This window comes from Mauremys reevesii, linkage group 2 (genome assembly GCF_016161935.1).
Source record: "Mauremys reevesii isolate NIE-2019 linkage group 2, ASM1616193v1, whole genome shotgun sequence".
NCBI lineage: Eukaryota > Metazoa > Chordata > Testudines > Geoemydidae > Mauremys > Mauremys reevesii.
Genome location: NC_052624.1, coordinates 12826687 through 12854544, shown reverse-complemented (window position 1 = coordinate 12854544; position 27858 = coordinate 12826687). Strand labels below are relative to the sequence as shown.

The 27858-nt window shown below is 48.6% G+C and overlaps 2 protein-coding genes across 3 annotated transcripts in view; one reads left to right on the top strand and one right to left on the bottom strand.

The window, feature by feature from the left end:
- Positions 1-1217: 1217 nt before the first annotated feature.
- The window catches only part of LOC120396961 (solute carrier family 22 member 13-like), a 32844-nt gene continuing 6203 nt past the window's right edge, over positions 1218-27858 (bottom strand). Inside the window, exons 4-10 of one of the 2 annotated variants that reach the window (XM_039522255.1) lie at positions 27580-27748; positions 27006-27126; positions 23749-23843; positions 22812-23026; positions 21060-21168; positions 19976-20185; positions 1218-1285 (exon numbers count right to left, since the gene is read on the bottom strand). In XM_039522255.1, coding sequence (XP_039378189.1) covers position 1285; positions 19976-20185; positions 21060-21168; positions 22812-23026; positions 23749-23843; positions 27006-27126; positions 27580-27748 — 920 coding nt within the window. In that variant the 3' untranslated portion in view covers positions 1218-1284. Of the gene's footprint in view, positions 1286-12559; positions 12914-19975; positions 20186-21059; positions 21169-22811; positions 23027-23748; positions 23844-27005; positions 27127-27579; positions 27749-27858 lie in introns of those variants that run through there. The other variant, XM_039522254.1, reaches the window with a different exon arrangement.
- Positions 1232-7299, top strand: LOC120396960. The gene is made up of 2 exons (XM_039522253.1): positions 1232-1303; positions 3004-7299. Exon 2 carries the CDS (start codon positions 3167-3169, stop codon positions 6392-6394), a length of 3228 nt encoding a protein of 1075 aa, XP_039378187.1. The 5' UTR covers positions 1232-1303; positions 3004-3166; the 3' UTR covers positions 6395-7299.

Sequence of the window (27858 nt, the reverse complement as noted above, 5' to 3'; positions counted from 1 at the left end):
AATGGCTGTTGAAAATAGCAATTCCAGTCCTAATAACCACTGGGAAGCATTTCTTCCTCAATTTTATCCTACTTTTTCTACAGCAAATTACAGTGGATCAGTATATTTGATTTGGGAGATATGAAGTAACAGCTGCCCAAATTGAGCTTGAGCACTCCTGAATTTTGAGGGTGTTCAAATCTGGAAGGCAGGTGCTAGATTGCCTTTCTGAATATTAGCTAAATCTGGAAAGGAAAAGTCAATTTCTGCTTCCATGACTCAGAAGTGGAAATCCTCCTAAGTGCCTGGTACTGTATCTACCGCTGCCCAGGCCCAGAGCCTCCCCTCCCTTACTTTTCATTTAAATTCTAGTGGGATGCACGTACCTCCCTTGCTAGGCTTCAGATAGAGAGGGGCACTGTCCATTTAGTCCCCCCAATTCCTTCTTTGGAGGCTGCAAGGGGAGGTCAGACCAGTATCCCTAAGCCAGTCTGGGGATGTCTTCTGAAGGGGATATCTGGGCCAAAGCCTTCTACTCCTTGAGCACACTTGTTCTCCATTCACAGCAAGAGGCAGCATGAGGTTTCAGCTACCATACTCCCTCCCCCTCCCTTTCCAGTTGATTGCTGCCAAGGGAATGCTGGGAAATGTAGTTCTTTCCCTGCTCCAGGGCTGGCTCTATAGGCAGGGAGCTAACCAAGGAACTACAACTCCCAGGACCCCCTGTTGGTTCTCAGCCCCCAGGCTGGATCCCTGCCGCCCCTGCAAATGGGTTGCCCCAAGCAGCTGCTTGCTTTGCTGATGCCTAGAGCCACCCCGGACTGAGGATTGGTCCATCTGGTTTTAATAGGGTTACTCTAAGAGTTTGCAGCATCAGGTCCTATGTGTGTCGATTTGTCTTTTTACTCACTCAAACTTGTTAAATGGTTCTGTCTGCTTGTGGGGGAAAGGTTCAGGGCAATTCTTGTCGCTTCCAGACTCATTCACCCATTCCTAACTGGACCCCAAACAATGATCCTATACATGACAGCAAATAGCTTGGACCAACCAGGAATTTGAGAGCTTAAGAAAAAAATTAACATCATTTGTATATGACGAGAAAGTTCAACAAGAGGATCCAAATCAGCAAAATGATGTTGCATGTTTAATTGCAGATGTTGGGGTCACAGTGTTATTTAACTATGGGTTTGTCATTTCAGTCGATGATGAAGGAGGTATGTTCCTCATGCCTCCAGCCTGTCTCTTCTATGGAGTGTGTGGCAGCCAACAAGGTCCTTCTGCACCAGTCATGCTTCTGCTGCAAGCTCTGCAAGAGGAAGCTAAGGTAAGTAGTGGGACTAGGTGCCATTTACTCCTGAGGGATCTCAAAGTGGTTTACAAAGTGTGGGCCCAGCAGGCCCCTCCAGTATCCTCAAGATGGGGATCTGTGGGCCACCTGGGAAATCTCACAGCCATTCAGAAGAGCCATCCAGTTTGAGACCCTCTGTTCTACATTGTGTGGTGCCTGCGTCAGACATTCTTAGTGTTTAACACATGCACAGTGATAATAATCAGACTTAGTTGGAAAATGGGCTTTTTTCTGTGGAAAATTCAACAAAAATCATGTGTTTTCCTCAGAATTTTCCGTGGAAAAATTTGGCTTTTTGGTGAAAAATTGAAAAGAGAAATATTTCAATTTGGAAATGCTGCTGTGGCGTCTCATGGGAGTTGTTGTTTGGAGGCCTCTTGTTCCCATTCTCCTCTGTAGCTGGGCTTCCTGGTCAGACTACATCTCCCATGATACATCGTGGTCTCCCCTTGTGGAGAGGTGAGACATTTGTGTCATGGGAGTCCCGGATCATGGTGCATCAAGGGAGATGAAGTCTGTTTGGAGAGCCTGACTCACAGAGGAGAATGGGGACATGAGGAAATGGAACTACAGCTCCCATGGTGCACTGCAGCAGGATATCCAAATAGAAATATTTCAGTTTGCAGGTCTTTGGTGTTTTGACAAAAAAAAAAGCAGAAAGCAGAAACTTCAAACATCCAAACATCGGAAAAAATAACCCCAGCTATACATACAACATGATGGGGGCTAATTTAGCTACAACGAGTCAGGAAAAAGATCTTGGAGTCATTGTGGATAGTTCTCTGAAGATGTCCACGCAGTGTGCAGAGGCGGTCAAAAAAGCAAACAGGCTGTTAGGAATCATTAAAAAGTGGATAGAGAATAAGACTGAGAATATATTATTGCCCTTATATAAATCCATGGTACGCCCACATCTCGAATACTGTGTACAGATGTGGTCTCCTCACTTCAAAAAAGATATTCTAGCACTAGAAAAGGTTCAGAAAAGGGCAACTAAAATGATTAGGGGTTTAGAGAGGGTCCCATACGAGGAAAGATTAAAGAGGCTAGGACTCTTCAGCTTGGAAAAGGGGAGACTAAGGGGGGATATGATAGAGGTATATAAAATCATGAGTGATGTTGAGAAAGTGGATAAGGAAAAGTTATTTACTTATTCCCATAATACAAGAACTAGGGGTCACCAAATGAAATTAATAGGCAGCAGGTTTAAAACAAATAAAAGGAAGTTCTTCTTCACACAGCGCACAGTCAACTTGTGGAACTTCTTACCTGAGGAGGTTGTGAAGGCTAGGACTATAACAATGTTTAAAAGGGGACTGGATAAATTCATGGTGGCTAAGTCCATAAATGGCTATTAGCTAGGTTGGGTAAGAATGGTGTCCCTAGCCTCTGTTCGTTAGAGGATGGAGATGGATGGCAGGAGAGAGATCACTTGATCATTGCCTGTTAGGTTCACTCCCTCTGGGGCACCTGGCATTGGCCACTGACGGTAGACAGATACTGGGCTAGATGGACCTTTGGTCTGACCCGGTACGGCTGTTCTTATGTTCTTATGTTCTTATAAACTTCTAGTGAAAATTTTCATTTTAATCAAAAACCAAAAATGTCCATCATAAAAGTATTTTGATGCAAACTTTTCAACTAGCACTAATAATAATTCTTTCCCTCACACATAGTACTCAACTGCTGTCCTGATGTGTGTTTTACAGCTTGCATAACTACACTGCCCTCCATGAGGCGTTTTACTGCAAAGTCCATTACAAGCCGCTTGTCAAAGCCAGGGGAGGAAGCAAGGAGGAAAAGACTGAATGCAAACAACAAGATCAGCAGGTACACACAATGCTAACACCAGGCCTCGGATCAGAGCCCAGGATTAGATATAACAGGGCAGAAAAGAAAATTGTGGAGACAGAGAAACTGCAACCCAGATCCTTTAATTCACATCCACATCTAAGCTTGGGGCCACCTGATGGAATGAGACAGCTGAGCAGTGAGTTTGCCTCGAGAAACCAGCTGAGAACTAGCTGTCCGCCTTTGAAAAAAAGCTCTGCAGAGGCAGCCAGAAACCATGACAAACCTGGAAAGAGTGAGGGGCGAGACACTACATTGAATTTACAAACCTACCAGGCTGCAGGCAGCAGAGCAGATGGGGTTATGCTCAAGACACATGATGGAAAATCAATAGCAGAAATGGCTGTGAAAAAGAAACCGAGCCTGTTACCTAGGGTCACCTTTCTAAAGGAGGACGGGCAAGGTTTTTCCTGGGTTAAAGCAGGGGGTGGGAAAGGAGAGCTCAGAGAGGGTAAAAAGAAGCTGGGGTTCATGGAGGGAAACGTGGTGAGAGCTCCGAAAGGAAAGCAAGGGAGCAGAGTATCAGAGAAAGTTGCTGTGTTCCAGCAGAGTAAACCCAGACTGGAGAGTAAGAATGTTCCTGCCATCTCGCCGTTAGCCCTGGTGCCTGTGAAACCTCCTGCCCGTGGTTCATTCATCTCCCATTCAAAAGTATTAAGAGGTACTAATTGGGCATCTACAATAGCTGTTCAGGCTGATGCTCTCTCTACTGCAAAACTCCTGCCAAAGGATGAGAAGCTTAGTGTAACTCGCTCCACCAAGGGCCTGTTTAATGAAGGAAACATAAACCTTAGCCTAGAGATAGCTGAATCTGTTCCCGAAATTATAGTTAATTTGCCTGAATTGACTCTATCCACGAGTTCCAATACACAGGACCAGCAGCATCCCGAGGATACTGGGAGTGGCCCACTGGCCTCTCACGTACTAGGAGAAGCTGAGACACAAAGCGTTCCAAACATGGTACCAGAATGCGGAGCAGGGAGCTACATTTCTTCCCAGCATAAGCCTGAAGCTCAGATACATCCAGCTGAACATGATGCTGTCAATGGCAATGAAACAACTTGCCTCCCCAGTAAGGCAACGACATCTTACACAGTGGCTGGTTCACCAGAGCTGGGAGTTTTGGTGCCATTACTCCAGACAGCTGAGCAGGTGAATGAGGATGCAAAGACAGACAGCCAAGAGTTCTCTGGAAACCTAATGCCACTAACTTATGAGGCAAATGTGCAGGGATGTGGAGAAGACCTCAAAAGCCCTGGGGCAGAGGTTGAGAAGGTGAAAAAAATGCAGCCAGAGAGCAAAGAGTGTTACGAATTTATGGCGCATATTCCTGGACATATCTCTCAGGAAAGCAAGCCAGAAGGAAGAGCCATCTCTTCAGCTGGACAGGCAGGGAGAACAAATGATCAAACTGGGCCCTACTTACCAGAAATAGAATCTCAAAATGCGTATGATCCCCTAGTAAATAGCCCACAAGGGGATATTTTCATAGATAATGTTAAATTATCTACTAGGGACATTTCAGGATCAATGGACACACATCTGAATGCAGCCAGCACTACTGGGATCTCACATGAGAAGCCCAGCAGCTCAGAAGATACTAAACTCAAGTCAAAGGGTCAAGAGGACACTTTGGGACAGAGCATCCTCCACATTTCTGAGCCACTGGGCAAAAAGTTAGAAGCTTTCAGATCTAATGAAATAGCAGACCAACCTGAAACTCACCTAGCAGGAAATGGGAACATGGATGTGAAACCCCAATATGAAAGTGAGTCACATGGAACTGCTAGTGCTCCCCAAGGCATGGGGACTAGAAATGGTCATGCCAGGAAAGATACACTTGCAAAAGCTTCCAGCCTTGGGAAAAATCCCTTTGCTAGGCTTTTTGCTTCCGAAAATAAAGGCAGCACCTCAAAGAAAGCACTTGCGGGGAAAAAGAAATCCACTAAGCCCCAGTCTGCCTTGGTGACGTTATTTGACTATTCCTCAAATAAAGAAAGGAATCCAAAGGAAAGTCTTACAAAACCTTCGCCAAAACTTTCAGAGCAAACAAACAATGGAGATCAGCAGGAACCTTCCCAGACTGGAAACTTCTCAAGCCAGTCAAGGCAAGAGGTCAACAAGAGAGAGGATGCATCAGATGCTGTTACTCAGATCGAAAGAGCAGAGGCAGCCCCACAAGATTCACCGCAGAATTCAGGGTACCACGTGGGAGATGGACTAAGTGAAAGTTTTCCACATTTAGACAGCACTGAAGTCTTAGGGTCCAATGTGCTTTTGTTGACTCCTGGTGCAGACAGTTTGAATAATGCTAGAAATTTACATGAGGCACCTCTTGAATTTCATGACCAACCTGATTTAAATATGCAAACTGCACAACAGGGTGATGCCAATTGCTCATCTTTGATTCCATCAAGGGACTCTCACGAAGAATCTCTAGCAACCAAGGAAGGCAGACAGCTTTCTATGGGACCGACAGCTGCAGCAGACACTAGACTGAGTCTGACCAATGAAGGAAAGCATTATGACACATGTCTACATAAAATGGAAAACATGGCTGGTTTGGATGATCAAGATTCAAAGATCAAGACTGGAACCTTTTCTACATTCAGTCAGTTAGGAGCGTCACACAAAGAAATTGACCTTCCCTTAGAAGACAGAGATCTTTTAGAGTCCACTACACTTTTGTTGTCTGCAGGGGCCAGTAATTTAAAAAGCACAAGCAAAAACTTTCCTGGCATCAGTGTCAAAGATATCCAATGCCCAGCTGATTCAGACATGCAAAATTTGCAAGTGAAGGATCAACCTTCCTCCAATTTAAATTCCTCAGCATTATACAATACAAGTCCATGGCAGAGAAATGACCCTCAGCTGTTACTAAAACCCAGCTCCCCTCTCCTGATGGAAGAAGACCGTTTAGATATTGACGATACTCATGGAAATCGGAACTCTGAGCTGTTACAGCAGTTTGATCTAGACTCCAAGTTTCAGGTGGATAGAGATGATCCTTTTGGACTGGGTCTCGACACTAGACAACCAACTACTGATCATCTGCATGCTTGGGGAGACAACTTTCAACCAATGGCCACATCTACTCCCCACATTTCTGAGCCCCTTAATGATATCCTGGATACCTTGAATACTGAGGCAACAGTAGCACTCCAGCAAGCACTGATGACAGTGGAAGAGTGTGTACAAGCACCAGATCTTCCATAGTATTGCATGATGTCCAGCCCCGTGCAAACCGGGCTTTACTTAATGATGGTTTTAAAACCCAAGACTGGTTTATATAGATGTGATTAATGGATAAAAGCACAAACACACACATGCACATACCATTAATTAGCTGACACTGGAAGATGTTTGCTTCACAAAAATCAGATCAGAAATCCAGCCAGGAGGTGACATTAGTGCTGAATTTGAACGCCTGTGATAGTTTTTGAATGGCATGGAGATCAGAGTTTGAGATCACAGCCCAGGTCCTAGTGGATAGGTGTCCATATCACAGAATCCACGATCACAGCTGGATCCTTGTCAGCAGTCTCCACAGAGAACCTGAATTGGCCACAAGGACTAACCTACCTTTTCTCACCACTTGAACGGGGCCTCTTCATGTTGGAGCTGAAGCACAATATCAGAACAGCAAGGAGAAAGCTTGAACTGCTGTTTTCTAAGTTATAATGGATTCATAGAGGCCTTCAGGCTCCAAAGATGTCACTCTAGTAAGCTTTCATGGGCAACAAATTCAATCAGAAACCAGAAGGGAATAGCACCGTCATTTGAGAATCTACCTCTCCTTAATAAAAATGACAGCAGTGGAGATGCAAACTGTGCAAAGAAACGGAATTTCCCATCACTTTTCACCATGTTGTTTCTATAGCACCTAACAATAATCCTTGACTTCCTCCTGCCTTCAACACTGGTGATCTCTCTCCACCTCCTCCACATCCTGCCCTCCCCTTGGCTTTCGTAGCACCTTCCTCCCATGGTTTCCCCTTGTCAGTCTAGCAGCTTTCGCAGCATGTCCTTTGGCAGTTCCTCTCCTCTGGCCCATCTCCCCTTCTCAGCGGGAGTCTGTAGCAGGGTGGTTACCCTACTCCTGCCCTGAAGGGGTTAAAAACAGCCCTGGGAAGGGGCTGTGGCTGGAGAAAGCAGCCTTTAGGCTGGGCTGATTGGGGAAGTGGCTGCAGCTGGGGCCACACCCCAAACTGAGCCCAGGGCCTCATAAAAAGACCAGGGAAGCCGGAAGGGAGCAGTCTCTCTCTAGCTCTAGCGGGAGATGGGCCTGGCTGCAGGGAGCTAGACAAGAGGTACCTGAGTGGAGCAGGGCTGGGGAAAGGCTGGGGAGCTCCAGCCTGGAAAGCCCCAGGCTGCAGCCTAGCTATAGGCCAAAAGCTACTGGGGGCTGCAGGGGCAACCCAGGGGTAGGCCAAGGCAGCAGGTCCAAACCCCCTTTGCCGATGATGAGTGGCGGATACTGCAGTCTGTCCCAGTGAACGAGGGACTAGATGGAGACTGGGCAGTATCCAATACTGAGGCAAAGTGGGGATAGTAGGGTGGGGGTTCCCCTGGGAGGGGGAGACCCAGTAAAAGGCGCACCGGGGTCCAGGGAGGGACACGGGGGCCAGTAGCTGGAAGGCGGATCACCGGCCTGCAGAGGGTGCTCTGGACACTGGACTGAGCTAATTCCCGAGGACGACCAGTAGGAGGCGCCGCAGGGGCGAGTTCGGCCCGTTACAGAGTCCCACAAGATTCTCCCTGTGTGGGTGCGTGCCTGTTTATGCATGCATTGCTCCCCTCTGCTAGATACTCAGGCCCTATATACTGCTAATAGTGATCTTCCTTTTTCTAAAGTGCAGGGGTCCTGTGCTTCTTGAGAGAAGTTCTATTCCCTGCTGCTGCTGTGACCTTCAGCAGGGCCACACTGTGCAACTTAACAATAAATGTCACATCTTGGCTAGCCATGGATTTGTTTCAGGTGTAACCCACCTCCCTCCCCCATGGAGTTTGCCAGCTCCTGGAGCTCTGGGCTGAGCCTTTAGAAAATAGCTGTCAAAGCCCGCAGACCCCACTCCCGGCATACTTGGAGTCAGGGTTGAAACAGACAATGGGGTGATCTGGACCAGCAGTCCACTGGACAATGACTGCACAGCCCTCAGCAAGTTAACAGAGGAAGGGCCAGTCTGACAAAGAAGGCGTCCCTCCTAACTGTGCAGGAGGCCAAAGCGGGATGGGTGGGGAGCCTAGGTGCTCCCCCTGGGGGATTGAGTCCCGGGGGCGTTGCAGAGCAAGCTCACCCTGCACTCAACCCCCAGTACCAGCTGCTGCAACACCTGTCCTGCAGGTCTGGCTGAGCTTGTCATCGCAACCCCGGCGCGCAGCACCACTCAGGCCTGGCCCAGCCCCCCCATGGTGGGGTTCACCGGCCCACGTTTGAGTGAGTGGCATGGCACGGTGCCGCTCACTGACAGTTGGCCCTGCGACCCTCTGTCAGAGCAAACCTGAGCAGCACCGTGACCCAGTGCACCAGGAGCTGGGTTACAACATGCAGAGCAGGGAGCCAAGCCCAGCCAGCCCCACGGGAGAGGAGCCACGGGAACCGGGACAGGGGATTGTGTGGCTCCAAATGGGCTAGTCCTGCAAAACCTGGGGCTGTTGGGAGGTCTGAGAAAGCGAGTTTCAGTTGGGAAGCTGGGAGAGAGGCAGCGCCGCTCAGGGAGTCCCTGCCACTGCCCCCAAAGGAGCTTGCGCTGCTCTGAGATCTAGGTGCCCGGATCCAGCGGATCCAGTGACCAGAGACGACCAGTAACTCTTGACGGAAGAGGCACAATTTAAAGGTTTGGGGGGGCAATGTGACCGCTCCACGTGTCGCCTCTGGCCCCTTTCCCACTCCCCCTGCGCCTCCCACACACACACACACACACACACACACACACACCTCCTTCCTCACTTACGTCTCCCATCACCTCCTACCGTGAGTGCAGCGTGGGGCAGAGCAGGCTCCAGACAGCTACTGCCGAGCAGGGTGAGGAAGGGGCGAGACTCAGCGGGCTTCTCCGCACCCTCTCTGGCCAAGCTGCACTGCCAGCCCCATCTCTCATCCCAACTCTGGGCATCTTCTAGCAGGCTCAGTGGGAGCGCTAGGTGCCGGTGCCTTTCCCAGGCACATCCCCCTCCACCGTGCTCAGCCCAACTCCCACCCTGGCAGAAATCTAGGGGGAGGAGGGGTATGTGACCCCATGTGGCCCCCACACTCATCTCCTCTGGCAGTGACCAGCATCCAGAGAGATGCAACCTGCCACCAGCTAGAGAGGGCCAGCCGAGAGCCCAGGCTTGCAGAGCAGGGAAACCAGCAAGCCCAGCTGGAGTCGGGAGAGATCCTTGCCCCACTCGGGGGTGAAGATAAAGTAAAGGTGACTTTTGTTTAAAGCAACCAGTGCCACAGCACTCCACCTCTCCATCTCAGGCCACACAAGCTCGGCCATGCCGTCCACCTCGGGGAGGTGCCAGGGAGGAAGCTGGTGTTAGGAGGTGGAGAATTGGGTTATTTATAAAATGTTTAGTAATTATTAATCCTTTCCTTCCCCAGATCTGAGCCCCCACCCTCTGTTTTGCTGTTCAGTTTGGTGTAGCAGTCCTTTGCTGCAGTTTGTTGCATTTACTGTTTCTCCACTATGCCCTGGGCTTTGCACTCCAGGCCAGCTTGCAGTATTACCCTGGATTTCTCAAGGGACATCGCTCCCGGGTACACGGCAGAATGAGGAGTCACCTTGAGTGAAGACACTAGGCGCCAAGAACAACAAAGCTAAACAGGTCCCGACCTGCACAAAGGAGTGGGGAGAAGCCACTCCAAGTACGGGGGATCCCAAGTAGCTGGGAAAGAAAAGGGAGGACGCTTAAGCCACACCTCAGGGGAGGGGGCTACACTGATTTCAACACTCCTTTCCCCACATGAACCCTCTTATCCCAGCTGGGCTGGGGAACATAGCCTGAGAACAGCTGTGCTGGTGCTAGTACGGGTCTAGTCAAAACCACAATGGGCTGTAAAGGTCATGTGATTTCCAAACGAAACAGGTGGAGAGACATGTGGGTGAGCACCTGAAACGAACCTCCAGTCCTCCTGAGGAGGCAGGGGTTAGGCTGGCTCATTGCCCCCTCTGCCACACTGTGCCTGTGCAACGTTGGGCTGGTCACCTCGCCCTCTGCGCAGCATTTCCCCTTCTGTAGAATGAAGATAAATACTCTTTCCCCTACCCATTCTCTGTCTCCTCTATAGGGTCTTCAGGGCAGGAACTCCTGTTATGTGTCTGTACAGCACCTAGCACAATGAGGCCCGGTAACCGATTGCTACTTAGGAAAAACTTCCTAACTGTCAGGGTGGTTAAGCACTGGAATAAATTGCCCAGGGAGGCTGTGGAATCTCCATCATTGGAGATTTTTAAGGGCAGGGTTAGACAAACACCTGTCAGGGATGGTCAAGATAATATTTAGTCCGGCCTTGAGTGCAGGGGACTGGACTAGATGACCTGTTGAGGTTCCATCCAGTCCTATGATTCTACAAAAATAACAACTCTGGCTCGGACTCTTAATACACGTTGTTGGGCTAGTCAAACACTCCCAAACCCACCCCCAAATTCCCAAGCCCCTGTTAAATACATCTGCTAAATATCAGATGGGTAGCCGTGTTAGTCTGGATCTGTAAAAGCAGCAAAGAGTCCTGTGGCACTTTATAGACTAACAGACGTATTGGAGCATTAGCTTTCTTGGGTGAATATCCACTTCGTCGGATGCATGTCAAGGCCAACATCTGCTAAAGTTGGCCTTGAAGTCCAGCATCTGCTGCTACAGGCACGTGTGCAGACATTTCTGCCACTGTTTGTAATCCTCAGTTGCCTCCTTTACACTGCAGCAAATAATTGCCAGAGTGTGTATGGTACATAAACTATCGGTAAGAAGGAAGGAACGATACAGCCTGCACACCTGGAGGTTATTTATTTATAAACAGAGTTTAAGCCAAGAAGTTTGTACTAGATGTTGAAAAAGGAGGCGAGCCGCATCTCATTAATAATACACAGATTCTGCTCCATCTCCAACCCCTTATCTCTCCCCAGCCTTCGTCCCTATGCTCACCCTCTCACACAAAAGCCTGAATGAAGAGAAGAGCCTTACACACCAGCACTCTCACCAACAAGGGACCCAGGACCTCCCTACTAGATTTTACTGGCTATGAGGGGCACAGGCCTCATCTGTAGGTGAAAGGAAACCTGTAGGTGAGAGCCAGAATCTCAGTGAGCAGATGTGATACTTATTCCTCCTGGTGTGGTTCTGCTCCTACCTCTGAGAGATTTTATCCACAGAATAAGTAGGAAACTCCTCCCAGTAAAAACACTTTCATTCTGCTTTAACTGTGCTGCACGTCTCCCAAAACAGTCCCATCTTTAGTGGTTTTGCAGACAGTATGAGGGAGGAAGATGAAGTCTTCTTGCAAGTCCTATGCACCAGCTGTGCTGCAAACAAATATCCTCAGAGCTGCACTGCCTCTGCCCTACGCCTTCATCCCTAGCAAGTTATCTGCAGAACAAGGTGGCCTGTGAGAATGCAGTGTAGGGAAAGGGCAGGTTTTCCTTTCATATGAAATGGCAAAAGATGATCACAAGCAATTAGAAATCATAGTGATGGGTGCGGCATAAGAAAGGGAACAGACCATCTCCCAGATCACCACCAGAGCTGGATAGTCTGTATAGCATTTTCTCTTGAGCGATCTCCAACTCCATGAGGTTCAATAATCTCTGTGGTTGGGCAAATTAAATAAGGTGCTTCTCTACAAAGTGAAAACCTGCTTCCAAACAGATCCCCCCAGAACTCAAAGGATTCCCCACAGGTTTTCATGTTGACAGCCAAGCAAGTGACACCTGAAGGACGATTGCTCCGCATTAACCAGGTTGGCTGATGGCTTGCCATTCTGCAGCAAACACCTGGTTAGATTTTTCTGCCCCTCTCCGCCCCCCGGGTAACTGAGGACTACATAAAAGCAGCAGGGTTCTATGCGAGTACAGAGTGAGAAGAGAATTAGGGTTGAAAACACTTACTACAGGAGTTCTGAACCTGTTCTGAGTCATACCCCACCTTAGCATTCTTTTTATTTGGGCCTGCCCTCCCATTGTTGTGCCCCTGCTGAGTGCAGGTGAATTAAACTCATACTTGGGAAAGCAAAAAGAACAGGAGGACTCATGGCACCTTGGAGACTAACACATTTATTTGGGCATAAGCTTTCATGGGCTAAAACCCACTTCATCAGCTGCATGCAGTGGAAAATACAGTAGGAAGATGTATATACACAGAGAACATGGAAAAATGGGTGTTGCCAACTCTAACGAGACTAATCAGTTAAGGTGGGCTATTATCAGCAGGAGAAAACCAACTTTTGTAGTGATAATCAGGATGGCCCATGGGACTTACTGGGGGATGCTAAGAGGGAGCACATGGGGAAGGCAAACGGGAAAGAGGAGAACACGAGCTGGCAGGGAACTGTTCTGCTCCAGGAACTACTGTAAATAAAAAACCAAGCTGAGTCCACTGCTGGCTTGCAGACCTCATTCCCAGTACAACATTACGTGGTCTTTGATTCCTCAGGATCTTATGGCTGTTCGCTGGCTCAGCTAAACGCGCGTGACCCTTGTGTGTCCTACATCTCGGTCGCCATCTTTTAGTGTCAAGTGTCCATTTTCACTGGCCCTAATGAAAGGGAATATGGTTAAATACAGCAGAAGGACCCTTTTCAATATTACAACAGCTTTTCCAGCTTTGCCACTGGCTTGCTGTGTAGCCTTGGGCAAATCATTTAACATTTAGAACATGAGGACAATGATACTTCTCCTCTCTGACCAGATTATGGCACCAGCTCAGGGGCACCAGCTCCTGAGGGTGCTACAAAAAGAAACAGGTGGGATTCTATCTGATTAATGGACTGGGGAGCAAGCAGGGAGTGGCTGTATAAAGAAGAGGAACGTGACTGTGCGGCAGAGAGATTTCTCCTGGGAACGGGGGGGAGGAGCTAGTGGAAGCTGCTGAATATTTCTGCCAGTCATCGTACAACCGGATATAGTTTCACGGATAAAAATGAAGCACCAAACACAGCGGTGTTTAATCTCAACTCTTTGGGGAAATTGACCAGAATGCCTGGAATAATATGGATACTGGACAGCAGAATAGAAGCCACTTTGATTCCAGAATAATCAGGATGCTATTCTGGAACAGAGTCTCTACCCAAAGAGCCTTTCTGAAATAGCTATTCCAGGCAATTTCCACATGTGGACAAGCCCATAGCCCAGCTCCTATTCCACTCACCCCAAGCACTCTGCAGGAGCAAATCCCACTTGCCCCATGGCTGCTGAGTGAGCCTGCCTTACCTTGAACCACTGAGAAAACATATATTTTTTCAGCTCCTCCCAGCCCCTTCATGCCTTCTCCTTTCCCTGAACAAAATTACAGCTCCCCCTCCACCTTCTCAACCCCTCTTACCAGCATCAGAAGACAGTGCTCTGCTCAGTAACAGGAAGCCTCATGCTCACATCCCACTTGACCGTGCTGCTGCCCCTGCTTCCTGACACAGGAGTTGCTTTAGTCTCCATGGCAGTTGCTGATGCATATTGCATCCCCCTCTAGTTCCAGGACCAATCATGCAGTTAAAGGAAGGAATGAGTAATGGAATGCTTAACGGTGTTATACTGTTCAGCCACAGCATAACCACGTGGCACTGTGGGCTGGTCTACACTAAGGGGGAAAATCGATATAAGATACGCAACTTCAGCTATGTGAATAACGTAGCTGAAGTTGAAGTATCTTATATCGATCACTTACCCGTCCTCACGGCGCGGGATCGATGTCCGGGGCCGTTCGCGGTGGTGGAGTTCCGGAATCGATAGGAGCGTGTTCAGGGATCGATATATCACGTCTAGATGAGACGCGATATATCGATCCCTGAAAAATCGATTGCTACCCGCCGATACGGCGGGTAGTGAAGACGTAGCCTGTGTGTGAAATACCTTATTTAAAACTGGCAGAGTATTAAAGGATCTTATAATAAACACCTCTGCTGTGTACAAGCAAGCTCTGTGATAGTCTATATCTGGTACAGAAGAATGTGACATTGTGTCAGGAGTAAACTAAACAGAAACAGGAAGGAAAACAGCAACAAAGGTTGCAGGACCTCATCAGCATGCCACTCTTCAATGCCTCAGAGGACCTCAGCTTTGACAAACCTTCAGAATGGACAGACTGGAAACAGTATTTTGCAAGATTTTGTGTTGCTACCGAGCTCGGCAAACAAACAGGAGATATACAGGTATCTTCTTTAATTTATGCAATGGGGAAGTACACAGCATATCTTTAAATCCTTTGACTTTAATGAAGACAGTCACAAAGATGACTAAGAAAGGGTTCTGGCTATGTTTGATGCATACTTTATACCTCAGAAATCTAGTTTATGAAAGAGCACATTTCCACCAGAGAATTCAAGATCCAGGAGAAAATGTTGGTTTAAAAAAAAACAAACCATGCACAAAAAACAGGAGTCCTCTGCATACATTGGCTAAAAACTGTGATTTGGGGAATGCAAAACATCAGACGGAGGCTGGTTACTGGGAAGACAACTCAGAACCGCTGTTCTAAGTTTGGAAAAGAATCTCTCTCTAAAGTAGCCAGATGTGACGAGAGTAGCCAAACTGGATAAAAAGACAGAAAGAGTCAAGAGACATGTTTACAACAAAAATCACTGTTCGAGAACTGCCAGGTGTCAGGGACCAGAACAGCTGCCAGTCTGCTAACTGTCCTGCTAGGCAATCGAGGAGCCCAGCTGAACTGCCTTCAAACTCAGTGGCCACCGCCCTGATTGGTTCTTGGCTGAGCAGTCCTGCTTATAAGCTTGACTCCACAGCAGCTCAGCATGTGCTCAGTGCATAGCATGCCCACAGCAGTGCTTGCCCTTGTTCCAGTTCTGCTCCAGCTTCTGCTCCCCTCTGGCTTTGACCCCCAGCTCTGCCTCTGGCTTACAACTCTGGTTGGCCCTCTGGCTCTGGCATTCAGCTTCTATTATCCAGTAATAATCCCTAGATTCACCTCTTGCTTACAACTCCCGTTTACCCCCCTGCCCCTGGCTCTGGCATTTGGATTCTGTCCATCCAGTACTGACCATAGGCTTGTTTCCTGGACTCTTCCCACCCTGGACCCAGCTCCAACAGGTGGGCCGCCGAACTCTCACTTTCACCACTAGGCATGATGGCCCAATCGGCAACAGTTTAAGCAGCCCAGTGCAAAGGCTAGGGACCCATCTCACTGTCATGGACCAACACTGTCCCGACAGATCTGGTAGGGGCCAGACAGAGCTTGCAGTCACAGGTGTCCACCCTGCAGGGGCAGAATGTGGCCCTACGAGCCCAGGTGCCTTCACCGGCAAGCTCAGCTCTTGCCCCCCAGGAGCCAAAGATCCTGCTCCCAGACAAATTTAGTGGCGATCATGGTCAATTCTGAGGTTTCCCAAACCAATGCTGGCTCCTCTTCTTGCTTCACCCCTAATTGGTTCCCACAGATAAGGGCTCACCAGTCTGCTCACTGGGGAGGCCATAGCCTCGGCCTCCCCACCCATGGAACAGTCCAGCCCCATCCTGGGCCAGTTGGAGCAGTTCATTTAGGCCACATTGCCTATCTTCAGTGACCCCCCACCACACCCAAACCACTGAAACCATGCTGCAAACGCTACAGCAAGAGCGTCACTCAGCTGCCCAATACGCAGCCAAATTCCATTGCCTCTCCGTGGACACTGTGTGGAATGACTCCATGCAGTGTCATCAATTCTGGATTAAATGATGATATAACGGACAAACCCGCACAGGTCAAGCCCCCTTCCTGTCTCAATGACCTGATGTATCAGAACTGATGACCGCCTTGCTGAGCGACACCATGAACATGGCACAGCTCCTTGCGCCCAGAGAACGCCCCGGCCTCCCATCCCTCAGCTGCGCACCCCACGCATGCCACGACCCAGAAAACCACTTTATTTGCAAATTATAGGTTCCATTCTCAGTATCACCCCGAAATCCCCCTTGACTTGCCAATGCCCATCACTGCTGACCTCACCGCACACATCCACCAAGTACATCAAGAATTCAGGCACTGATTAGAAGAGAGTAGGCCAGCGTACAAGTGCCGCACCAACCAACACGATCAGCTGACCTCTAATCTCAAGGTAGGGGATAAGATTTGGCAAAACCTGAGCTCCATTTGCAAAACTGGACCATAAATACTTGGGGCCATTTGCAATTATTGAACAACTTAACTAGGTAACCTTTTGATTGCAGCTGCCAGAACCCGTTGAGATATACCCATGTTCCACATCTCCCTCCTGAAACTTTTCATCACGAATCCCTTCCCACAATGCACTACTCCTTCCCCTCCACCGATAGCCATACAGGGCCAAGAGGAATACATGGTCCGGCTGATTCTGGACTCCCGCCAATCCAGGGATGACTCTAATATCTGAGTGGGAGGCCCAGAGGAGTTTTCATGGGAACCTGTGGAACACATCCAGGCCCTGGACTGCCTGTGCACCTTCCACTGGGCCTACCCCATGAAACCTGGCCCAGGGTCTCCTGGGAGGCAATCCTGAAGGGTGGAGGGTGCTGTCAGAGACCAGACCAGCTAGGAACAACCGTTGGCCTGCTCCCTGACTAACTGTGCTACTAGGCAACCAATGAGCCCAGCTGCATTGCCTTAGAACTCAGGGGCAATAGCCCTGGATTGGCTGTTGGTTGAGCAGTCCTGCTTATAAGCCTGGCCCCCCACAGCAGATCAGCTGCTGCTCAACACATACCATGCCCAGAGCTGTGCTTGCCCTTGTTCCAGTCCTTACTTCAGCCTGCTTCCAGTTCCTGCCTGTTTCAGTCCTGCTCCAGCTCTGCTCCAGCCCCTGCTTCCCTCTGGCTTTAACCCCCGGATCTGCCTCTGGCTCACAACTCTGGCTGATCCTGTGGTTCTGGCATTTGGCTTCTGTCCAGGAATGGCAGAAGGTCCCTAAAAGTGGGGGAGCCACTGGCATCCAAACCATGGCCCTGGCCCCCCTCCACTGCCCCTTCCCCTAAGACCCTTCCCCCTGGCAGGGCCGCCCAGAGGGGGGGGCAAAGGGGGCAATTTGCCCCAGGCCCCGGGCTCCGCAGGGGCCCCCGAGAGAAGAGCGGAAGCTCCCGCCTCCGCCCCTCTCCTGGAGCCTCAGAGCATCAAGCGCTGAGTCTCCGGCCGAGCCCCTGAGCCCTGCCCCGCTCAGAGCGGCGTAGGGAGGGGGCGGGGCTGCGAGCTCCGGGCTGAGTTCCCAGCCCCGCCCCCTCACCACGCGGCTCTGAGCGGGCCGGAGCTCAGACCCCGCCGGAGACGCGCTCGGGTAGGGGGGCGGGGTGGGAAGCGGGACCCGCCGCCGAAGCGCAGCCCGGTCTTCGGCGGCGGGGGGCCCCTTCTGTTCCGGGACCCGCCGCCGAAGTGCCCGAAGGCCGCGGCGGGACCCCGCCACCGAATTACCATCGAGACCGGGCTGCGCCCGGCGCGGGTCCCGCCGGGCGGTATTCGGCGGCGGCGGGGGGCTCCCGCCGCGGGTCTTCGGGCCACTTCGGCGGCGGGTCCCGGAATGGAAGGGCCCCCCGCTGCCGAAGACCCCGGGCCCCCGGAATCCTCTGGGCGGCCCTGCCCCCTGGTCACTCCTCTCCGCCCCTTCCCCCCCTTTCACTCACCCTTATGGGAGGTAAAAAGTGGGAGCATCATGCCCCCCAGTCCCCCCTGTTCCAGTGCCCCTGCTTCTGTCACTCTGGTGCCAATTGCTGGTTCCGCCTCTGGCTTATGACTCTGGTTAACTTCCCCTCCTCTCCCAGCTCTGGCATTTGGCTCCTGCCCCTCGACTTGTTTCCTGGATTCCACCCACTCTGGATCCAGTTCCAACCAGTAGGCTGGACTCTTGCTTTCACCACTAGGCGTGACTGCCCACATCCTGGTCAGCAGTATGGTGTCTAGAACCTAGTGACTGAGTTCATGTCAAATTGGGCAGCTCCAACTTGGCGTAAAGAAAAAGAATTCAGCGCCCGGATCATATGTGGTTGAGACTGACAGTGGAGAGTTCAACAGAAACTGTCAAAGACTACAAATTATTCCTTAGGAAGATCTATCAACACAGCAAAAACTCTACAGATTGTGGATGCAGAACAAGGCAACAATGACTCAAATTCCAGACCAACCACAGCCAGTCATTGCAACGGATGGACAACCAGATGACCAAGTTGTTACGCATTTGGGTCATGTAATTAGAAAACCAGTACAATTCAGAGACACTGAACTTCAAAGACAGTATGATAGTGTATACAGTAAAAGCTGTGTTATCTGGCACTTTATCAACCGGAAAGCTCTATTAACCGGCATTTCTGATATCTCCCAATACAAATCTTCAGTCTAGTAACTGGGACTAGTATACTGCCCAGGAGGTTATGCAATTGCACATTCTGCACTCTACTTTTAGGCAAAAGACACGTCAGCAAGCTGATATCAGGGATTTATTCAAAAAAGCAGCTTCCAGGGTGTGTCATAGGGTCGTTACAGATTCAACCCAATCGCCTACACCGTCTAGATCTACAGTGACAACTGATGTTGATAATGATGACCCTGAGGCACTGCAAGATCCTGAAGTGCCTTCTGAATCATCAAAGACTAAATTATATTCAATATAGTTGTAGTGTCAGGTGTACGTTTAGTGATCTGGGTGTACGCCATGCGCTGCCCATAGTGATACGTAGCGTCATAAGATAACCTGTATACACCTAAGTGCTTCAAGAAACCAACCACTCTGCAGTGCAGTACTTCTGAATTGGTCTGTGCCTGTCTACTATTTTATACTTTATTCATTTTATTATATTCAAATTCTCTGAAAATTGGTATTCCATTCATAAGTATAACTCTTAGTCAACTGGAATTATTGACTGACCAGCACCCCGGCCCCATACCTCCAACATGTCGGATAACAAAGCTTTTACTATATTTTGTGTATGTTAGAAATGTAGAACTAAAAGGGGGAGCTGTAATGGAATGCTGTTCAGCCACTAGGTGGCACTGTGTGCAAAATACCTTATTCAAAGTTAACCTTAGCCGTACCTGGCAGAGCATTAATAAATCTTATGATGACACATACACATCTGGTATGTATGAGGAAGCTCCGTGACCAGTCCATATCTGGTACAGAAGAACATGACAGAATCGGGGTAAATTCCTGACAGGGTCAATCAAGACTTGCTTCAAGCAAAAGTCCCAGTCAGGTTCTGGCAGTGGGGCCCCAGGGGTTCCTCCAAAACCTAGGAAGTTAAGCAGCTGGGGACTGGTATTTCCCTAGTGGCTAGTCCCCCCATTTTCCACACACCTGACTCCCTCTCTCATCCCCACAGTCACATTGTTTAGTCTCTTCCCTTCAGAATTAGATCCTGTCAAGCTGCCGGCTTGATGACTGACAGTGCAGGTGGGAGGTGGGCGAGTGGGGCATTTCATTCACTGATGGGTCTGAAAGAGCTGGCAGCTCAGGTGGGGACAGCTTCTTGTTTCACCTCAATGCTCAAACACTTTGTGCATTGCAGAGTTTTTCATGAGCTACAAGTCAGGCCTCAGCACTGCTTTGAAGAGCATCAAAGAGGGAAGCAACAGACCCCACCAGTGCCATTTGGCCATGGGTGAAAAGATGAGGGACATGGAAACATCTGCAGACATGTTCTGAGGACTCACCACTGGCTCTCCTTAGCTTCCTCCGTGTGATCCTGAAGCTCTTTGCCACGCGTCTCTGGAAGCAGGAAGCAGAGGATTCCTGCAGTCACTGGAGTGCTTCCAAATATCACCATGGGAATAGCAGGATGGTACTTGTCCAATAGACTAATCAGAGGAGAGATGATGCCACCCACTCTGGATGACATTGAACACAACCCCACACCAGTCTGCCTAGTAAGAGAGCAAAACATGGAAGGTGTAAACAGCATGCATTAGAAGAAAGTCTTTGCTTATGAGGATGTCTCCAGGGGTTTAGATCCTTGTTCTAGTCGATAGCTTGGGAAAATCACATTTCAAGCCTTGATCAGCACCCCACCTTCCACACGTGTAGGTAGTGCTAGAGGAGAACTTAGGATCTTTAGCCTTTATAATTTTGGGGGAAATCTCCCATCTTTGCATTACCATTAGAAAAAGCTATAGCATAGATGGGGCGCCAATGTTTGGAGAAAGTTGCTTAAAAACAACCACAGGTCCTCAGTCAGTGAATTCTTGATCACCAAGTGTAATTGATTATTGACCTTTCAGCTAAAAATTAGTGGCTTTAGGAATAGGGCATATTAAGTGGCCAAAGAAAGGCATTTGCCAAAAAAAAAAAAGTAATTGATGAAACATAAACCACCTGTGGGTAAAGGGAAGAAAAAAGCACCAAGTGGATTCTGATTTTAAGGAAAATAGCCAGCCCAGTCCCCATGCTACTAGGCCATGTTGTCTCTCAGGCAGTAAAGGATGCATGTGGTCACCCAGTCTGGTATTGTGTCTCAATCCAAAACCATTGCTCCAAAGCCTTAACAAGGATCACATCTCTCACATTAACTTGTACATCAAAACCTGGCCATTGACCCCTGTCTGTTCTAGAGTTGGGAAACAGGCCGGAATTGCTGTACAGGACCTGTCAATGTGGACAGAGCTTCCGATGACAACAATTTATTGAAGAAAAAGTTACTCTTTCTGCGGGCCTTTATCCAAATTCTCTGTTACCATATTAAAAGCCTGTATTAAACCCAGTTCCTGGGCTAAGGCAGCATGAAAAGTAAGGACACCTCACCTGATGATGGTGGGGAACAGCTCTGCAGCATACACATAGGAGACAGAAAAAGAGGCCGCGATGGCAAACTTCCCTATCACCGCCAGCGTCGTGACCACCACCGGCAAATCTAGTGGCAAAAGGAGATGATTTTATATAAAGCCTATTTGGGGGGTTAGCTCAGTTTGTGCAACTCCACATACACCTGCCAGGAAGAAAAGCTATTATACATGTACAGAATACGGTGAGAGCTCCACTAAGGAGCCCACCTCCAATGGGTATCACCATAACCAGGGACAAAGGACGGTTCTGCTCTGAAAAGTGACTCTGTACACATGGCATCTCCACGTTTATTGTGCCTCACTGATCAAATGCACTCAGTGTATCAAGGGCAAAGACCTTTGTCCTAACTGCCAGCCCTACAAACTCACCCTGGATTCAGAAAGGTAAACTGAGTTTTTCCTTCTGATCACCATAAGCATTAATCGAAGGTGCTACAGACCAGATTACGCCCTGAGTTACACTTGTGTAGCCCCATTGCCTTAAGATTATATGTACTCATTTACTCCTGCGTAACCCCCACTGCCTTCACGTTGCTCCCTCGATCACACCAGTGCAGCTCCACTACCTTCAGATTAGGCCCTTGGTGACATCTGTGAAGTGAAGGGTAGAATTTGACCCTGCAATCAAATTTTTGTAATTCCATAGATGATTTATGAGTCACATTAGAATCCAGCTCCCACAGCCAAGCTGGATCGACTGAGCTAATAGCTATGAAATTTTAGTTTGGGAACTGAAGTCAATAAATACAACTTGAGATGCACCCAGGGAGCTGATCCATGGGTTAAGGAGGAATCAGTTGTACACAGTCACTTGTCAGATCAGAGCCACATTTTACAGAATCTCCAAGGTTTCATGGACACATAGGAGTGGAAGGGCCCTCGAGAGGTCATCTAGTCGGGTCCCCTGCACTCGTGGTAGAACTAAGTATTAGGACTAAGTATTTCCAGTGCAATGTCAGCCAACTGCCAATTAAAGGCAAATCTTTATTAGCTGATCAGTTGCAGCAGTTCCCTGAGACAGTTACTTAAGATAATTTACGCTGTAGACTTTCTAGAGGCCAGACAGAGAGGTGCAGTGACTCACACTGGTGCAATCAATCAAGTTCCGCCCGCAGCTGACTTCAACAGAGTTGCTCTAGGATTGAATTTATGATGATACTTGATACTTCAGAAGGGGCTTTTCAAAAGGTACACATGAGAATTAGATGCTCCCACTTCCAATTGACTTTCAGAAGGAGCAAATGTGCAAAACTGCCATTGTGCCTTTGAAAATCTTTCCTTGAACGTCCTTTATTTGAAAAACGCTGACAGGTAACTAGCCCAGGGGAATTCAGATTGTCTAATCTACCCAGGCAACTGTTTGTCACTACTGAAATCTCTGGCTATGCAATGAACCCCAAGCATTGCTTAAGGATGAAGCAGGAACACAATGTTGTTCAATGGATCTTGCTTGCAAGGAAGGGGGAATTTTAAAGAGCCAGAGAGAGAAAACAGTAACACTGCGAAAATTCAGCTTATCATTGGCCAGTCAGGTGCCATCGCCAGAAAAGGTGGCTCAGGCATTGAAAGCAAGTGTTAGGAGTCAATAGAGAGGGCCCCAGTCAGCTGAGCTATGGAAGGAAAGAAAATGGAGTACAAAGGAATGTGTCTGGGACTCGACTGCTCCAGGAACCGGGTAGGTTGGGCTGCACTCCAGGGACTTGCTGTGTACCTTTCGGGATGCAGGTGATGATGAGACACATGGCTCCGCCCAGGAGCAGAAAGCAGCCCTGGCATTTCTTCCTCCCAAACCACTGCAGCAGGAAGATACAGCCGAAGCGAGCTGGTATTTCAACAGCCCCGAACACAAGCTGCGTCAGGTAAATGTCCAAGCCAAAACTCCCCACGTTAAGGCTGAGGCCATAGTACACCAGGCTGTTCACAAACCTGAAAGCAAAGCAGAGCAGAGTGTATTTATCTCTGAGTGTGGTTAGCCTAGAGGATCCTAGTTTCCATAGGGATGAGAAATACCCACTAGCCACATCTGCACTGGCACGTTTAATTTGTCATTGCTACAGCTGTATAGGTTTGGACTGTGATCTTGGGAGATCTCACAAGGTGAGTAGGGTCAGATGAAAGCTCATTAAGTGACTACAAAATTTCCATGCTCCAAATCTGCACACACAAAAATCCCTTCGTTTTTTAAATAGCTGTTTGTGATGGGGGTATACAAACCCCACACTGGGCAACAAGGTGTTGAAGGATTATTTTGGGCCCTGTCAGCCCCACCCTGCCACACCTGCAGCAAATGCTCCATCTGCTGGAGCAATTAAAAGACAGGGAAACAGCTCATTTGGGCCACAGTGTGAGAAGAGAGCAGACCTGTAGCCACAGCTCCAGTAGTGCAGAGCAGAGGGAAGCCTGAAGTCTCTGACACAGCTGCCCAAAGGGACCCTCCCTCAGGAAAGGGAGGACCCACCACAGAAACAATCAGAGGGAAGTACCCCTCTTGCCCTGCCTGTGGATCCTGGACATTGGTAATCTCCTCCCCACAACCGTCCGGCCAGTCATGGAGTGCAGCCTTAACCACTAGGCCACGCTTCCCTACCATACCCCAAGTGAGAACCATTACACTGTTATAAAAATGGAGTAATGTTTGGACAACTTACCAGGCATAAGCCATAACTAAAGTCACTTTCCTCAGGCACTTCTTCAGGAAGAGATCCAGAATATTTCCAGACTTAACCTTCTTCTCAGGCGTCAGCTTCAAAATTCACAAGGCAAAAGGGTCAAGACATGAAACAGAAACCAATGGCCTGATCCAATTCATACTGAAGACTTTCACCAATGTCAGGGAAGTGGATGGGACCCCAAAAGTATTCTGATTATGAAAGGTAGAGCACTGCAGTACACGACATGCTGGATTTACATGACCAAAGTCTGTTTTTCAATTGCAATGTTTCAGTCACGAAAAGGGGCAGCTCCAGGCCCCAGCACACCAAGCACGTGCTTGGGGCAGCATGCCGCAGGGGGCACTCTGCCGGTCACCGGGAAGGCGGCAGGCCGCTCCAGTGGACCTCCCGCAGGCATGCCTGCTGCGGGTCCGCTGGTCCCGCGGCTGGGGTGGAGCATCCGCAGGCACGCCTGCGGGAGGTCCACCAGAGCCGCGGGACCAGCGACTGGCAGAGCACCCCCCGCGGCGTCCCGCCGTGCTTGGGCGGCGAAATCACTAGAGCCTCCCCTGGTCACGAAGAACATTTTCTGACAAGTCAGTTTTGGGAAAATGTGGTAGAAATGTTGGGTTTGGTGTTTGGCTTTGGTTTTTGTTTGGTTTTTTTGCAATGCGATAAAGAGAAGAAGCACTGAAACATCCAACAAATATCATGGCATTTGAGCAAACATCTGAAGAACCATTGTATGGCTTGAGAGCCAATGTACAACGTGTTTGGACACCATAGATGGACCACAGGATAGCGAGAGCCCAAGAATGGGCTAAAATGTTGTCCTTTTCCCTGATCTGCTTTCTACAATATACAGCCTTGAGTAGAGCCAGCTGGAAGCTGGAATGACCGTTCCATGGTAGGTTCCAAAATTTCAACAACAACAAAACATAGTTTGCAATGGAATGAAAACTGCAATTTCAGAATCTCCTGTGGATCAGGAATCCCAAAACAACATTTTCATTTTGTTCTTTTCTAAATGTTTCCCAGACTGTCCAAGCTGCCCAGCACCTAGGAGCCAGGTCTCCCAAGGCTTTGGGGCTGCCAGAAAGCTGCGAGCCTAGAAGCTCTCACTCACCATCAGCCAGCCTGATGTGCTGCCCAAGAGCTGGAGCCCCTGGAAGCCCCCATTCTATGGCATTGTGCTTGGCAGGCTGCCAAGGAGCCAGGCAGGCAAATTGGCAGGAAACCAGGCTGGCGTTGAAACCTGCCAGGCAAGCAGGGTCCCATCAGAAACCTGCCTGGTCTTTGTTGCTCCTTTACTTTTGTTAGACTGTGTCCGGCACAGGGTTTGTTTCCAGCTGCAACACTGACCCATGTAAGATTTGTGTGCTATATCTGCATCATTCAAATGATCATTATTAATCATCGGCTAGAGTTGCAACAAACCCATGGGCACAATAGGCACTGCAGGCCCCAGCTGAACTGTGCACCTCCTGATCCAAGGACAGAATCCAGGATTTCAGAAACACGTCCCTCAATCCTATGAGCTAAAGGTGAATTCCTTCCATTAGCCGTCACTTGTGATTGAGGATTTCATCCTTTGTAGGCCAACCACTAGAGGGCATCACTTGACCAAGCTTAACGCTGTATCCAGCAAATGGCAAAGTCACACAGCAGCAAACTAGTGGGACCATGTCAGCTCATACCCAAAATAAAATCAGGTGGTACAAATACAATGACAGTTTTGAATTTGGGAGAAGTTAAAAATCCTTCTTACGTTTAGGATTAAAATGTAAAAGTGCTGGGGCGGGTTACGGAAAAGTTCATTGTTCGCGTATCTGCCATGGCGCCTATATGGAATCATTCAGTCACTGATATCTTGAAGGCCAGGTGGGGATATTCCCTTTATTTACAATAAAACAAAGTGTGACTGTAGGTATAAAGCCCCCACCCCCATTTGGCCAACACAAGGAATTGAACTTGGGGCCTCCATGGGGTTCAACATGGCCAGCCATGAATTTTTTGCCAAGTGCAATGGAAGGGACTTGCAAGTTTTGATTACTTTACTCCTGGGGGGATTCTGTATCACTGTACAATGTAGAATTTGCACAGAATTAATGTTCTGCTCAGAATTTCTCCCCCCCCCCCCCCCCCCAGTTGGTGCTGCAGAGCTGTTGGCTACCTTAGGCGTTGCTGGACCCAATAGAGTCTGGCTCTCCAGCTCACAAATACAGGGCACTGTGGGGAGAGAGGGGAAGGAGGAGCTGCAGGGTTCCGGGAAGCTGCAGTTCCCAGCATGTCCTGAAGGAAGGAGGCAGCATGCAGGAAACTCCATAATCTCTAGATACCTGGCGGGGAGGGATGTCTGTGGGGGAGGGCATCCTGTGGCTTGGCTCTGGAGTGTAGTGGTTGTGGGTGTCTGGGCTGTGGTGGGTCGTGGCTGGGCTCTGGGAAGTAGGGAGTGCAGTTGGCTGCGACCAGAAGGGCCGAGTTTTCCCCCCCAAGATGTGCCCAGCTGGCATGTGTGACACACCCAGACTGACACACCCAACAAAAGCATAAGAGACAAACAGGAACTGAGTTGCTGTAGGAGTTCCTTTAACTTTCTGTTCCTGGGGGAATCTTTTTTGTTCTTTGTATTGTTACAGACATATTTGCTGACAGGTATTTTGAAGTAAATTACCAAAATAACTGAAAAAGGTGTGATTATATTGTGTTATTTTGACAAAATAAGCAGAATTTTGTACAATTTTAAAGTATTGTGCACAGAATTTTTTATTTTTTGGCCAAAATTCCACCCAGAAGAAATGACTTGCAGGACTTTTAAGGGACAGTGCAGTCAAACCCTTGTGGAGCATCTGCAAATTGCACATCATATGAACACAACCTCTGAAGTTCTCTTCCTCACTTTTGGTAAACAGGAGAAAATATTAGGGGCTTCTCTGAGCACAAGAAGATAAGATGAATTCACAAGTGAGGATTGTTTGTCATATGAGATGTGAGAATATTCGGATAATTCTGTTTCTAGAGGGAGATTTTAAAAAATTCTTAAGGAATTTAGACATAGCAGTCCCACTGGCTTGAGACATATGCACCTAAATCCATTAGGTGCTTTTGAAAATCTCCCCCCTGTATTTTGGGTTGTTTGCTAGAAGACAGAAAGAGAAATTCACCCAAGAGTTGCTTACCAAAAAACCTTTTTTATGGTCTATATAACACTGAAAAATAAGGCCTGAAACACTCCCTGTCTCAGGATTTATTACCTGGTCGAGCAGTTCTGGAGAGATGGTCCGTCTATTCACAGATGCTGCCTTTTGAAGTAGGTTTTTGGCTTCCTTTACCTTCTCTTTTGTCATGAGCCACCGAGCAGATTCTGGAAGGACCCTACAAAGCATGTGAATTCCAAAGAGTTCTTTGCTATCAAAACTCCAGTTACTCACTTAACTTCATCCACTTGATGCATCTTCCATAGCAGTAAAATATATCTGACGACGTGTGTTTACTACAGGAGATGTAATTCTTCTGAGGCGCTATGGCTTGGGTGTGTGTGTATGGATTGTTTTGTTTCAATAGAAATAACGTTACTGTAGTGCCAAGATTTTCAAATCTTGGTGCCTAAAGTTAGGCACCTACATAAAAGCGGCCTGACAGCCAAAAATGCTGGGGGCCCAGCAGATCCCATTAACTATGTATAAACCTTTACAAGATATGGGTTATATTGGGAAGGACCAACCCTGCAATGTGTAGATCAATCCATTCTGTAAAGCCCGTGTATAACCTGGATCACAAACAACACTGCAATGCTTGAGAAAAGCTCTCTGGCAAATGCACACTTACCATATGTAAAAGAAAAGGCAAAATACAGGGGCAGATCCAGCAATCTGCAGCAACCTCCAGTTGCGAATGCCATAAGCTAAGCCAGCCAAAACCATCTGTCCAATGGAAAAGCAGCAGTGGGTAACAATTACTGCATGTGACCGGTAGGGGACTCCAACCCATTCAGTACCTAGAGACATTAACACAGATTGAACTGCTGAGAATCCTAATGATTCAGCACCATTTAAAGGATTTTTTTTTTCCTATTCCAAACTAGATCCGCTTTCATTTGGGGAGTGT